Source organism: Cydia strobilella, chromosome 10 (assembly GCF_947568885.1).
Source record: "Cydia strobilella chromosome 10, ilCydStro3.1, whole genome shotgun sequence".
NCBI lineage: Eukaryota > Metazoa > Arthropoda > Insecta > Lepidoptera > Tortricidae > Cydia > Cydia strobilella.
The window spans coordinates 7,763,316-7,775,897 of NC_086050.1; the positions used below are offsets into that span (position 1 = coordinate 7,763,316).

The 12,582-nt window shown below is 37.1% G+C and overlaps 2 protein-coding genes across 2 annotated transcripts; one reads left to right on the forward strand and one right to left on the reverse strand.

Annotated features, from left to right (window-relative positions):
- Positions 1-358: 358 nt before the first annotated feature.
- LOC134744698 (iron-sulfur cluster assembly scaffold protein IscU) lies at positions 359-1,337 on the reverse strand. The gene is made up of 3 exons (XM_063678607.1): positions 1,145-1,337; positions 742-1,045; positions 359-647 (listed from the first exon to the last, which is right to left on the reverse strand). Exons 1-3 carry the CDS (start codon positions 1,244-1,246, stop codon positions 571-573), a joined length of 483 nt encoding a protein of 160 aa, XP_063534677.1. The 5' UTR covers positions 1,247-1,337; the 3' UTR covers positions 359-570.
- Positions 1,338-3,397: 2,060 nt separating this feature from the next.
- Positions 3,398-6,635, forward strand: LOC134744935 (uncharacterized). The gene is made up of 4 exons (XM_063678883.1): positions 3,398-3,535; positions 3,742-3,947; positions 4,035-4,198; positions 5,703-6,635. The coding sequence occupies exons 1-4, from the start codon at positions 3,447-3,449 to the stop codon at positions 5,844-5,846; spliced, it is 603 nt and encodes a 200-aa protein (XP_063534953.1). The 5' UTR covers positions 3,398-3,446; the 3' UTR covers positions 5,847-6,635.
- The last annotated feature ends 5,947 nt before the right edge of the window (positions 6,636-12,582 follow it).

Consider the following 12,582-nt stretch of genomic DNA (forward strand, 5'->3'; position numbering starts at 1 on the left):
GACCCAGCTAGTCATGTAAAATAGTGGGATCCGTTTTAGTTCCCTCACTACAATTGTTAATTATTAACCCTTAAATGCATGATTTTTTATTTTTGGTTGGAAAAAATGATTTTATTTAGTTATTTGGTTGTAGGATCTAGGAATTTGTGAGCTGTCCAATGCTTTGTATAGATTTGGCAACAATATGCATTTAAGGGTTAATGAGATGATTAGTTAATATCACTTGTTACAAAAACATGCTTCAATAAGTGGGTCCACACAGAATGAGCAGCCTTGCGAGGAAATTGCTGTGAGAAACAGCTGGAGATGTGTCTTGCCCGAGGCTGTGTGGAAATTAGAATAAAAAATTACAAAATAATTCAGCATAAACTTTATTCAAAACCAACAGCTTGCTTCAGCCTACTTTTAACATAATATCTATACATGAAAATTTGCTATTTTATACAACACTATCACGTCATAATGACTATGTTCTAAGACTAAGAGTAATTTATCATAGACATATCCACCCCCCCCCCTCCCTCCTTCTTGCCTAGATTTTACATCACAGATCTGTCCCGAGCCTTACATCTATTTATTCTCCTTTTTGTCCTGTTGCTTGATCCTGTAGTCTGAAAGAGCTGCTTTGATGGCATCTTCAGCAAGCACTATAAAGAAAAATCGTTTTAAAACATTTCATATCAAGTCTTTGTGCACTGAAGTCAACCAGTAATTGAAGATGCATGTTTTGTGCATACTTACTAGAGCAATGAAGCTTGACAGGCGGCAAAGAGAGCTCCTTAGCAATATGAGTATTCTTGAGTTTCAATGCCTCATCTACCGTTTTGCCTTTCACCCACTCGGTAGCCAGAGAGCTGGAGGCAATAGCCGAGCCGCAGCCGAAAGTCTTGAATTTAGCATCAATGATTTTCCCATCATCATCAACTTTAATCTGCAATTTCATTACGTCGCCACATGCAGGTGCCCCCACCAAACCCGTCCCGACATTCTTATCCTTCTTATCGAGCGACCCCACGTTACGCGGGTTTTCATAGTGATCGATAACCTGAAAAAAAAAAATGTAAATAAATTGGTAAACATTACGTCGGTGAAAATCGATGAACCTTGACATTGGTGCGCATTGCACAAGAAAAAACAAACTTACCCGCTCATGATAAGATGCTGTCTGGATAGCCTGGACACCACTAAACAGGTTCAGATTAGTAAGGCTAACGCACCTGCGTAAACACGAGACGAGGTGAGCCATTTTAGCACAAATTATTGAATGTTTTACGATTTTTATTCAGTGCGACGTGCGATTCGCTTTATATTAGCAAGAGAAGTTCGGAAACTAACCTTCCTGTATAAATAAATATTTCGTTGTCATCAAAGGACCTGCGTAGTTAACACATTCACTGCCAAGAACACGCTAGGTGTATTCATTTTGTATTGGAAATGGGGCACTTGGCACTGAAGGTGTTAATACGCATAAAAATAAAGAATAATGTCTAGGGATATATTATTATAAATTATTCTAAAATTACTGGTATGTTATAGAATATTTAATTTTATTTGTAAAATCGTCGTATAAATAAGAAAGACCATCGAAATTAATAGCGTTTTAGAGCGGACGTCGATTATGGATGGTATAGAAAGGATGCCAATCTCTTATGACAGAATTGTTGCAAAAGTGACCGCTTTCAGCTTTAAATAATAGTTCCTAATCTCTCCGGTGGCGCTAGTTGGGCTCTGGGACATGAGTATAACATGAACCATATAAGGCAACAAATAACCCGACTAAATTACGTAGGTTGTTTTTGGTAGTATTTCGATGTATGGTGGCGCCGCCTAATTACTGTTTTTTGATGGACACTTTTCGTACATAGAGATTTGGCTCCTTTATATAGTCTCCATGACGTCGATAATCAAAATGACATTATTGAAAGTGTTTATAAAGTTTGGTATGATTTAATAAAATCATGGTGCATCTTTGAATGGCGAGGAGCAAGAAGTAGCGATGTTACGATTCGACTTCAAAAGTCGATTCAAACCGATTTAGGACTGAAGTCGACTAAATCGACGTGAGTATTCTGTAAATCGACTTAAGATACGTTTACCTCACCCGCTCTAAACGCAACCTTTTCGATTTGTTGCTGCGTCACTTTGGTTAGTTTCGTTTGACATATTGAGGAATAATATGTACGCGGATCGACTTCAAACCACGAAAATTGTTGCCATGCACATTGCCGCCATTATTGAATCGTCGAAACTTCGTATCTACTAGTAAAGTAAAATGAAACTTATTATTTGAGTAGTAAGGTTCGATTTCGAATGAGCTCGAGAGATCGATTTGGCGTACTGTACAAATTCGCGACAATGACTCACGGAATCGCACGAGACCGCACGCTCTTTCCTGCTTGCTCGGATACTGCTTTCCCGTTTTAGCTTTAGCAATGAATGAAATTGTGATCTATGGCGCAGCGGAAAGTAAAAAAATATTACAAAAGTTTTTACGTCATAGTTTTCGCTGTCGTGTGTCTAGATCCTGTCCTAGCTATTCTAAGGGTCAAACATATAAAAGGTAAAATTGACAAATCGATTTCCTCGACTCAAAACCAAGTGACTACGGAGCGGTTTGTACTGATACTTAAAAACAATAGACGTTAAATCGACTTGGCCAAATCGGTTTGCAAACCTATTTGGGTTTAAATCGGAGTCGACTTATTCGGTTTGAAATTTTTTCTATTTGACACATCACTAGCAAAAAAAAATACGGCAGGTTAAGGGTCGGTTGCACCAAACTGTTTGTCATCGTTAAAGAGTTCGCTAAATTTTATTGTATGGAAAGTTTCATAGTAAACCGCCGCGGCGCGCCGGGTGACGTTAATCAGTCTGTCAAGTGCGGATGGTGCAACCGGCACTAAGCATACCGCAAAAGCCGCTCCATACTCGCGTTCGCGGCTTCGCGCCGCGATTCGCGCATGTGTGGAGGGCGCTCAACAGCTAAACTAAGAGGCCACACACACGAGCGCTTATTCAACGCGCGTTAAAAAAAGCGCTTGAAACCGCCCGCACGTTTACGCAACGCGACGCACCCATAAGTAAGAGCGAGAAAGCGATATGTCTTTTTCGCTCTTACTTATGGGCGCGTCGCACACGCAACGCTTTTTAAGCTCTCGTGCTTATTATTATTTTATTATTTATTGGAAACAATGTAAGTTTACAGTTTAAAACCAATTCACTTACATGCTAGGAGTACAGATATGAGTAGGAACATGGAAACTAATTAAAACTAACCTCAACATAAATACTTATGGGGCCTTACGGCCTTACTTTACTTTACTTACTACCTACAGGTAGTTTGATAGTGATAGTTATATATTACCACGCTTTAAAACATTTAAACTGTCAACTGGAACGTCACCTACCTAAACGCTATCTATATATAGGAGTTTCAAACTAATATCATGACATTCGGAATTAGAGCATTTTCTAAGCTTGTTGTGCCTGTTGTTGGCAACGTTGTTTGTTTATCAAGGGCCCAATTAAGCAGTGTGTAAGTAATAATTAAAATGTAGGTAATAGTGAATCAGTGTCTCAGTGTTATGCAATACGCAACAAGTGCGTATATTCCGCCGTCGCCGGTTCCTAGATTAAACATCTCGTCACTACACTAATTGTCAAGTGTCAAATTCTGACGACACTGTCAATACTTTTTGTAAATTGATTGGTTGATTTTATATGGTCTCATCTCATTTCTAGTAAAATGGCAGCGAGTAATCCGGATTATAAAAGCGCGACTTCTATTCATGAGTTTACGGTGAAAAACATAAAGGGTGAAGATGTGAAACTGGATGTATACAAGGGCCATGTTTGCGTCGTAGTAAATGTTGCATCGCAGTGCGGTTTGACCGCTAACAACTACAAACAACTCAACGAACTTTACGAACAATACGCGGAGAGCAAAGGTGAGTTCCATCGAACCTAGAAAGGTTAGATTACAAACATCAACATACTTGCTTAATAAATAATTTGACTTGTTTTTTCTTGCTAAGGTCTGCGTATTTTGGCGTTTCCTTGCAACCAGTTCGCCGGTCAGGAGCCAGGAGATCCTGAGGCTATTGTGTGCTTTGCTAAAGACCGCAAAGTCAAATTTGATTTATTCGAAAAAATTGACGTGAATGGTGACAATGCTGATCCGTTATGGAAGTTCTTAAAGGTAAGTCTAATGTTAATTGGAAGTGCTACCTCTATGCATTGAACTATTATTACTAACGTATAGAGCCAGCACAGAGAACCAGTATTTTGCGCAATGAGTTGCTGCCGTTTTGGCATCAAACCATAGAGGCGGAGCGTGAATCTCGCGACCTAAACGCGTAAGCGCCATGAATTTTACGGCGCTTAAGACATTTTGGTCGCGTGGTCACAGATTAATAAATAGTTACTACGTAACAGATACATCATTCCTATACAAAAGCGAAAATACCTACGCTATAATAGCCTACAAAATCTTAATAATAATACCTGCTGCTCAGGATGAGAAGAAATGTACCATAAGTACGCGCACAAAGAGTCGAGACTGCCTTGCTCGCCGTGCGAGTCACGTGCCAACGCGTCATCGTAAGAATGCGATAGGGTTGAACTGTTACTTATGTTATTGTTGTAATAAAACGAATGTTGCGAATCAACCATATTTTTTATTAGTCAATCAAATATTTAAAAACAACACTTATAATACCTGACTCAAAAAACTCCTTAATTTACGATTTACCTACTTATGTTCAAAGAAATAAATGGTGACAAAATTCACAAAGATTTAAAATACTACTCGGTAAATACGACAAATTTTCCTTTGTTTTTTGACTTTTACACCCATCTACTGCACAATAATTACGTGGTTTCGGAATTTCGAAGCGTAGGCGCGGGAAACGTGCGGTGCGAGCGCTCAGGCGGGCGTTCGGCGGCCCTCTGTCGGTTGAATCGTCCACGATACGCCGAGCGGTAGGCATATAGCGCGTGGCCTTGAGCGAGTGAAGGAGGCCTGGCGTGGTACAGGTTGTGCTTATGACAATTTTATTGTTTGGTATGTTGTCTCTATAGAAATAATAACTCAATGCCTCTCATGTAATATATATTAACTGCTGTATTATATATATTTAAAAATAAATATTTCTTAACCAGTTCCCAGGCTTTCTAGTAAACTACAGTAAAAAACCTTGAATTTCACTAGGAACATGATGATGATCAATAGTTGTTATAGTAATTGATCTAGAAAATACTTGCTTATCATCATTTCAATTAAAAATTTAATAGATAATGCTATAAATTATCTTGACATTTCCACAGCCATATTATTTTTCCATTAAAGGGTGTGTCATAGCATAGTTCAAGAAAAATCAATATCAAATTGCTTTCTATGACCTTGTTCTAATTAAAGGTGTTTTCACTGGTGGGAAATGTAGCAGTAACTGAATTATTATTGATTTATTAATTTCAATACTGTAAAAAAATGGTTTGTATTTTGTTTTTAATAAAACCAAATAAAACGATAACATTGTTGGTTGAGAAAGTATTACTGCCATATTAATAAATGTTGTATGTAATGCAAAATGAATATTGTTATAATTATCGATTCATTTAAATGTTACAATATGTTGTGCCAAAACATGATAAAATTAAGTTAAAATAAAAATATCAGTTATAAAAGTGACTTTTATTTTCAGCATAAGCAAGGAGGCACCCTCGGAAACTTCATCAAATGGAACTTCACCAAGTTCATTGTTGACAAAAATGGCATCCCCGTTGAGCGCCATGGGCCAAAAACTGACCCGCTTGACCTTGTCAAGTCCCTGGAAAAGTACTGGTAACTTCAACCATTGTAATGTAGCTAAGAGAAAATGATTCATAACAAAAGCATATAAAATTACTACATAGCAGTAGCGGGGCATCAAACATACACCTTGGACAAACTGAAACTTTTACCTAAGCTTTTGAGAAACGGGTCCCTGGTCTGGTAATGTGCATACTCATATTAGGCACACCAGTTAGAGTCAAGTTCTATGGATTCCCCGTCGCTACAAGTCAGTGGTTGTTGTTTTTATTATGACATGTTTTGGATTAGTCTATGTTTGATTATTTTGGACCTTACAGCATGAGTTCATAAAAAATCGAAATCAACAACAAAACGAATATTTTTTGATTATGGGACACAATAATTATTAACCCAGATTGATACCTTTTTATATTATTATGGAACAATTTATATTCTCTTAACTATATCTACCTATATAATATGCTTAACAATATATTGGTTAGTTGCACATTAACTTTTATACTTTGACGTTTAACAGAGGAAGAGGGTCACCCTTCAATGTTATCAGTTAATATCTCACCTTGAAAATGTAATTATTGAAGTGCTTATGTAACAAAGAATTTCTTATAAACATGCTTTGTTTTTCATGTGATCTTTTTAGTTTATGATTAAGGTTATAGTGTCACAGTGACTACACTTATTTAAGTGACTTGCATTTATGTTGTATGACGTCTGTGATTGGCTGATTAATTTAAAACACCAGTGTCATGAGTCACTGTTTATAATAATCGCTTTTTAATGCTGTGAAATCTAATTGTTTTCAAAATATATTTTATTGTTGAGACATTTGTTTCTGTGTAACATTCCTTCAGCAACCAATTTTATCAGACACACTGTTACTGGGATGGTTTATAAAAAAAAATGGGATTATGATTTATGACTACATTTTTAGGATTAGGATATATGGTTATAAATTAAGTATACCTAATTACGAAAATCGTAACCGGATTCAGCAATCTAATTAAGCTTACTGTTAAATACGATCGAAACCATCCATGTATTGTGAGTTACAAGTATTTTCAGCCTCATATCCTTCAAGTTATTTCTAGTGTTATTTGACCTTGGGTAATCCATACTATAATATTATAAATGCGAAAGTCTGTCTGTGTGTTCCCTCTTCACGCTTAAACCGCTAAATCGATTTAGATGAAATTTGGCATAGAGATAGGTTGAGTCCCTGAGAAGGACATAGGATAGTTTTTATCCCGAAAATCATCCCTTAAGAAAGTAAAAAGCGGGGTGGAATTGAGATAATTAATGAAGTGCCTGCTAATTTGTGTGCATAATATGCTCAAATTGAATTTGCTATGAGAATTTTTCCAGGCGCTATACTTACTTTAGCTGCTGTTACTAAGTCCACGCAGACGAAGTCGCGGGCAAAAGCTAGTTAGAAATAATCACGCCAAATGGTCGGTTTTCGTTTTGCAGTGAGTCATTGATTCCGAGGTGCGATATCGCAGCGCGTGATTAAGATTTGATGTTTGTAACAATACGACAAAGCATAGGTATCTTTACGATAATCTATCACTATTATACTCGTAGTTATCTCTAATCTCGTGGACTTCATGTAGGTACCTACGTGCTACGTGAGATTGAGCTATTTAAGGGTATTGGTTTTGCCAATTTAATACAGAGCTACGTACGAGTATACCTACGTATTATACCTGTACCCATTTGTAAATAAAAACATTGAACCGAGATAAAAATTACGATAAGTAGAGGATCTCATTTAGTGCAATGCAGCTTATGCAGCTGAGAATCACAACAAACCTATTATTGTTACTAAACCTATTATTTTTTTGTTACTAACACTTCTATGGGCCATGCCTGAAAATAAATGATTATTTTAATATTAATTGACCGAAGCGTTAGCTAAGGTCTCCGTTTTGACTCGGGCAATCTGCTTTCGTATGTTCGGATGTTTCTACAGGTCGCAATACTCAACCGATTCTCGTGAAATTGTGTGATTTTTGTGACCAGATTCTCTGATTAAATAGAATTTTTTGTCTATCCGGTTTTTGGATTTTCGGAGTCGTGTTGGCTTGCACCTTAACAAATGTGACGTTTTCAAGCAAAAGGTACCACATTGTCGCTTACCATAAGGACGAAATTGATGGATTGTATCTTTATACGAATAACCTGTCAGAGCGTCCTTATGGCAAGCGATAATGGGGTAGCTTTTGATTGAAAACGACACAAATAGTCGTGTCGATAGTCTGGCTAAGTTGAACGCCGTTGTGTGTGAGCGCCGCACGCGCCAACACACAAAGGCCGACAGCTCGCACAAAAGAGACAATGGCTTTTGTTTAACAGATTATGAGATTACCGTCTTAGACGAAAAAGTCATTTGAGATGATGCAGACTATACTTGCTAAGTATATTCTTATTCTTAAAACTCCGATATTTCGTCACTGTTGTTAGTGTGTATGTAGGTACCAAAGTCACGAGGCACTCTTAATTTGTGGCCTATCCACACACACTAATAGCATCTAATAGCTACTCTCATTAAAGAGTCACCGCTCTTATAAAATACTATCACTATCACAGAATCTTCTTAACATCACATAACATATTGTGATCATGATTGGAGTTCTAAGTAGCAAATGACAATAGCAGTCTAGCAGATACCTAGTAGCGCTTAGCTCTGTGACCACTATCCATGTGATATCAATAGTAAGTAACCGGTAATAATGGCTAATTGCAATACAATGATTCATTGCTGTGCGTTTTCTCATGAAGTGAAATGAAAGAATACAGGAAAGTAAACGATCAAATGAATTACGAAATACGCAATAGGTTAATAGGTAGGTACCTATGGTAGGTAGGTATGTTATAGCTGTTACCTTGCATGACATGGCTAAAGAGTATATACACGAATTAATAAACTAGTGGATGTGAAATGACTCCTATTTAGTATGAAAACCAGTGTCGCTAAACTCACACATTCATAGCCACGTTAAAATACGTCACACACTTACAAAATTGCTCTGATTCCATGAATCTAGTATAACTGGATCGGTCATGAGGAGTGGGGGAAAATGACCGAACGGGATAGTCTTATGTATCTTTCAGTAGGAGTAGCAGAGAAAGCGCTGTTATTGTTTGTCCTTGTCATAGTTTCACTTTTCCACCGCTGCCACAACCGAGGTTGTGGCAAACAAATAAGTACGTGACATGTCATGTTTGTTCGTTGCTTATTCAATTATCGTTGTTTTGTATGAAATTGTGCTTTCTCTTATGAAATATAGTGATGGTTAGCGTTTTGAATGCTTGAACTTTGATAAAATACTGGTGAATTGTTCTGTAATCGGCTGTAATAGCCGCTCTGAGCAAAAATATGAGATCATAACCTTTCACACGTAAGTACGGTATTTTACACCTTCCCCTTAACGCAATATGTGAGAATAACATCGTAAAATTACGTTACACTCAAAGCAATGTAGAATCAAACGATTTCAATAAAAATATCACAATTGGGTAGGTAAAGTTTTTTGAAGATAGGCAAATTATATTTTTATCCGATAGTATTCGTCATAACGATCACGGAAATGCAGCTCTTTCATTTTTATTTCGTATTATTTATTAAATATATTTTTTTAAGTGACCGAGATGACGTTTGTGAAGTTTAATAGCAGATCAGGCACTGCAATGCCTGTGCACGTGATTTAATTGATGAGATAGAAAAAAAAACGATGTCAAGTCAACTGTCAGTGTCACTTAGCTGTCATTGCCGAAAAATAACCTCAGAATAATAACTAAAGCATATTCTGATGCGATTTAGTGTTATCATATGGTTATCATTGAGATTTTCGACGACCTCAGCACGAGCCACGGACTTCTGATTCCCCACGACATCTGCGAGTATTTGGACAAAGATTAAATCTACTTTCGACAACTTGGCACTGCATATTGGACGTTTTCTTGCCTTCACGACGACCCGACCCTTGCGCAGACCCTGGGCTGAGTTTTGCAAGAAGGATGAGCGAGTTTATGCGAGCAGATTGTACAAACTTGCCCCACATGGACCTAGTTATGATTTTAAATTATTATCATAACAGTGATAAGCACAATGCCGCCGAAATTAGAGGAGCGAAGGCCCTCCTGTACTTACGTATCAGTGAAATACATACCTATACATTAAACATTTTGTTATTTATATTTTACCTGCAATGTTTAGTCTACATATACACCTTAAACCTTAACTTCATTCATTTTTTATTGTTTTAGGGCATCAAGGAACGGATATGTGGAAAATAATGTAGGCTATGTCGAAATAAAAAGAAGCAACACAGAATGTATTCTTCGGGCTAAAGTTGTACCGGAGACAAAATTAAGAAAAAAAAATATATATTGTGACCGTTCACTTAGACGAAAAAAATAATAATGTCAATGATGCATCATGTGATAGTGAGGATTGCCCTGCATCAGCTGGTAAATAAAGTCTTATAATAAGTGCCCAACGGCACACAGAATCGGTTATCGAGACACCCCGAGACAGGCCGAGAACGAGTGTGTACAGCCCACATTAAGGTTTTGTGTAACCCGTGCGAAGCCGGGGCGCTATAAATGTTTATTTAATTTTACTCATTTACCAAAATTCCTAGATCTTATAACGGAATACCTAGTGCCTAAATGCCTGAATCTCAGAATGTATTTTTTTTTTTCAAACTTCAAATCATTGTAGTGTAGTGATACCTAAATCTCAAATTAGGGGAGAATGGGTCACAGTGAATTACTTTTTCAGACGGTCAATAAAGTGAATATTAAGTACTATAATAACCTACGTTTTATTCTTGTTCTTCATTTCTACAAAATATTTAGATTTGTATTAAAATGGCCCTTGTTTGATGCAGGTATGTACCTTACCGTTCGAGAAATGGGCCCCTGGTATTTGTGTGTTGAGCAATCGTTATTTGTTTTACAAGGGGGCAAAGTTGTTGTTTAAAGTGGAATTTTGAGCGTTGCAAGGGTTTCAAAGCATGAGGATTAAACAAATTTTGCCCCCGAGTGAAACACAAAAATTTTCACCACACCAACCCGAAGAAAATATTAACTATCAAACAAGACCAAATCCAAATGATCATTCAAAATCATCATTTAAAAGTCAATTCCACCAGCTAACCTAAGGAAACAACTCAAAATTTGCATCTGATTACTTTGCCCCACATGTGGATAAAATACAACTTTCTCATCAGTTTTTGAATAATCAAGAGAGATATTGTTCCTGACTCATGGGTGTTTTCTATGTATATGAGTATGTACTTATTTATATTGGTATGTTGTATATCGTCTCCTAGTACCCTTAGTACAGTCGCCATCAGATATATCGGAGCGGCCGATGTGCTCAAAAATATCTGAACACATACACTCACTCCTTGACAATAAAGATGTGCTCAGATATTTGTGAGAACTTTAGCCGGTCTGATATATCTGATGGCAACTGTACTTACAAACTTTTCTTAGTTTGGGGCTAGGTCGATCTTTGTGTAGGATGTCCCCTAATACTTAATAATGATTTATTTGATAAGTGTTTGTTTATGATAAAAGGATATTCATTTGTGGATTTATATAATAAAACGAGACAAAAATTATTTGATTTTTATTATACTGCTTGCAAGTTTACTAGAGCACATGCTATCAAAACGGCTTCATCTACATACTTGACATGTTTATGATTTACAGTCGAGTGAGGTTCCAAGAATGTGGATTCCCTCAACCGCCGTATGACATGTTCTATGTGTACCCGCAAGCTGGCGATCACTTTGGTTTGTATTAACCTCGGCTTTGGAAGGTGTCTCTTTCGAAGAAACAGTTGCAAGCAGTTTCCTGAAACGATAAAACTTTTGTTCAATAACATTTAAAAATGTTTACTTTAAATGTTTGTTTGTTTGCCTTAAGATCAGTACTGTCACTAACACAAAATGATCCAAGGTGGTTGTGAGTAAATTAATTACACAAGCCTTAAAGAACTTGTTTAAAGTGATTTTAAGTTTTTAAACAGCATTCCTTAAACTGCAGCTAGAGGGTTATGATTTTAGACAGTAATACCTACAGTAGCAATGTGTAAAAAATATGTAATATTTGACAAATGAAGAATAATGATGTTAACGAAAGAACACGGCAACTTTGTAGCCAAAAAGAACCTACATTAAAGACTACAATCTTAATATGGGACATTTTCTATGAAAAGGGACCTTATTGTCGACGGCGCTTACGCCGCACAGCGTCGCGCGGCATTGTATTTATATCGGAGCATCGTTTATAATGGCGTAAGCGCCATCGATAACAAGCTCCCTTTTTATAGAAAATACCACATATGTAGATTATTATAAACAATACTTACATTGATATGGTCCTCACATACATATAAGTTGCGTTTTGGGCAATATATCTCCAATGCTTGGCACCAAATCGCTTGTAAAGACTGGTATGCTTAAATAAGCCGACGTGGTAAAGTCTCGTCTGCGCTTCTTACACGACGGCACAAAACACTGAAGTTCATCCCTGTAATATTATTGTAGATCCATTCGTGCGTTTTCAGATTCTGGTTCCATGGTGTCTGTGATCTTAATTTACTAATTTATCAGTCCAAGCGTCAGCGCAGGGGTCGGGTCGTCGTAAGGAAGAAAACGTTGTCCAATAAGCAGTGCCAAGTTGTCGAAAGTAGATTCAATCTTTGTCCAAATACTCGCAGATGTCGTGGTGAATCAGAAGTCCTTGGGTCGTGCTGA

Bases quoted from the DNA above. Each gene is read 5' to 3' on its own strand.
- LOC134744698 (XM_063678607.1), bottom strand. From the start codon at position 1,246: ATGGCTCACCTCGTCTCGTGTTTACGCAGGTGCGTTAGCCTTACTAAT. The intron at 1,046-1,144 runs GTAAGTTTGTTT...TTTTTTTTTCAG, and splicing joins CAGCATCTTATCATGAGCGG to GTTATCGATCACTATGAAAA. The intron at 648-741 runs GTAAGTATGCAC...TTTTCTTTATAG, and splicing joins TGTCAAGCTTCATTGCTCTA to TGCTTGCTGAAGATGCCATC.
- LOC134744935 (XM_063678883.1), top strand. From the start codon at position 3,447: ATGACATTCGGAATTAGAGCATTTTCTAAGCTTGTTGTGCCTGTTGTT. The intron at 3,948-4,034 runs GTGAGTTCCATC...TTTCTTGCTAAG, and splicing joins ACAATACGCGGAGAGCAAAG to GTCTGCGTATTTTGGCGTTT. The intron at 4,199-5,702 runs GTAAGTCTAATG...TTTTATTTTCAG, and splicing joins CGTTATGGAAGTTCTTAAAG to CATAAGCAAGGAGGCACCCT.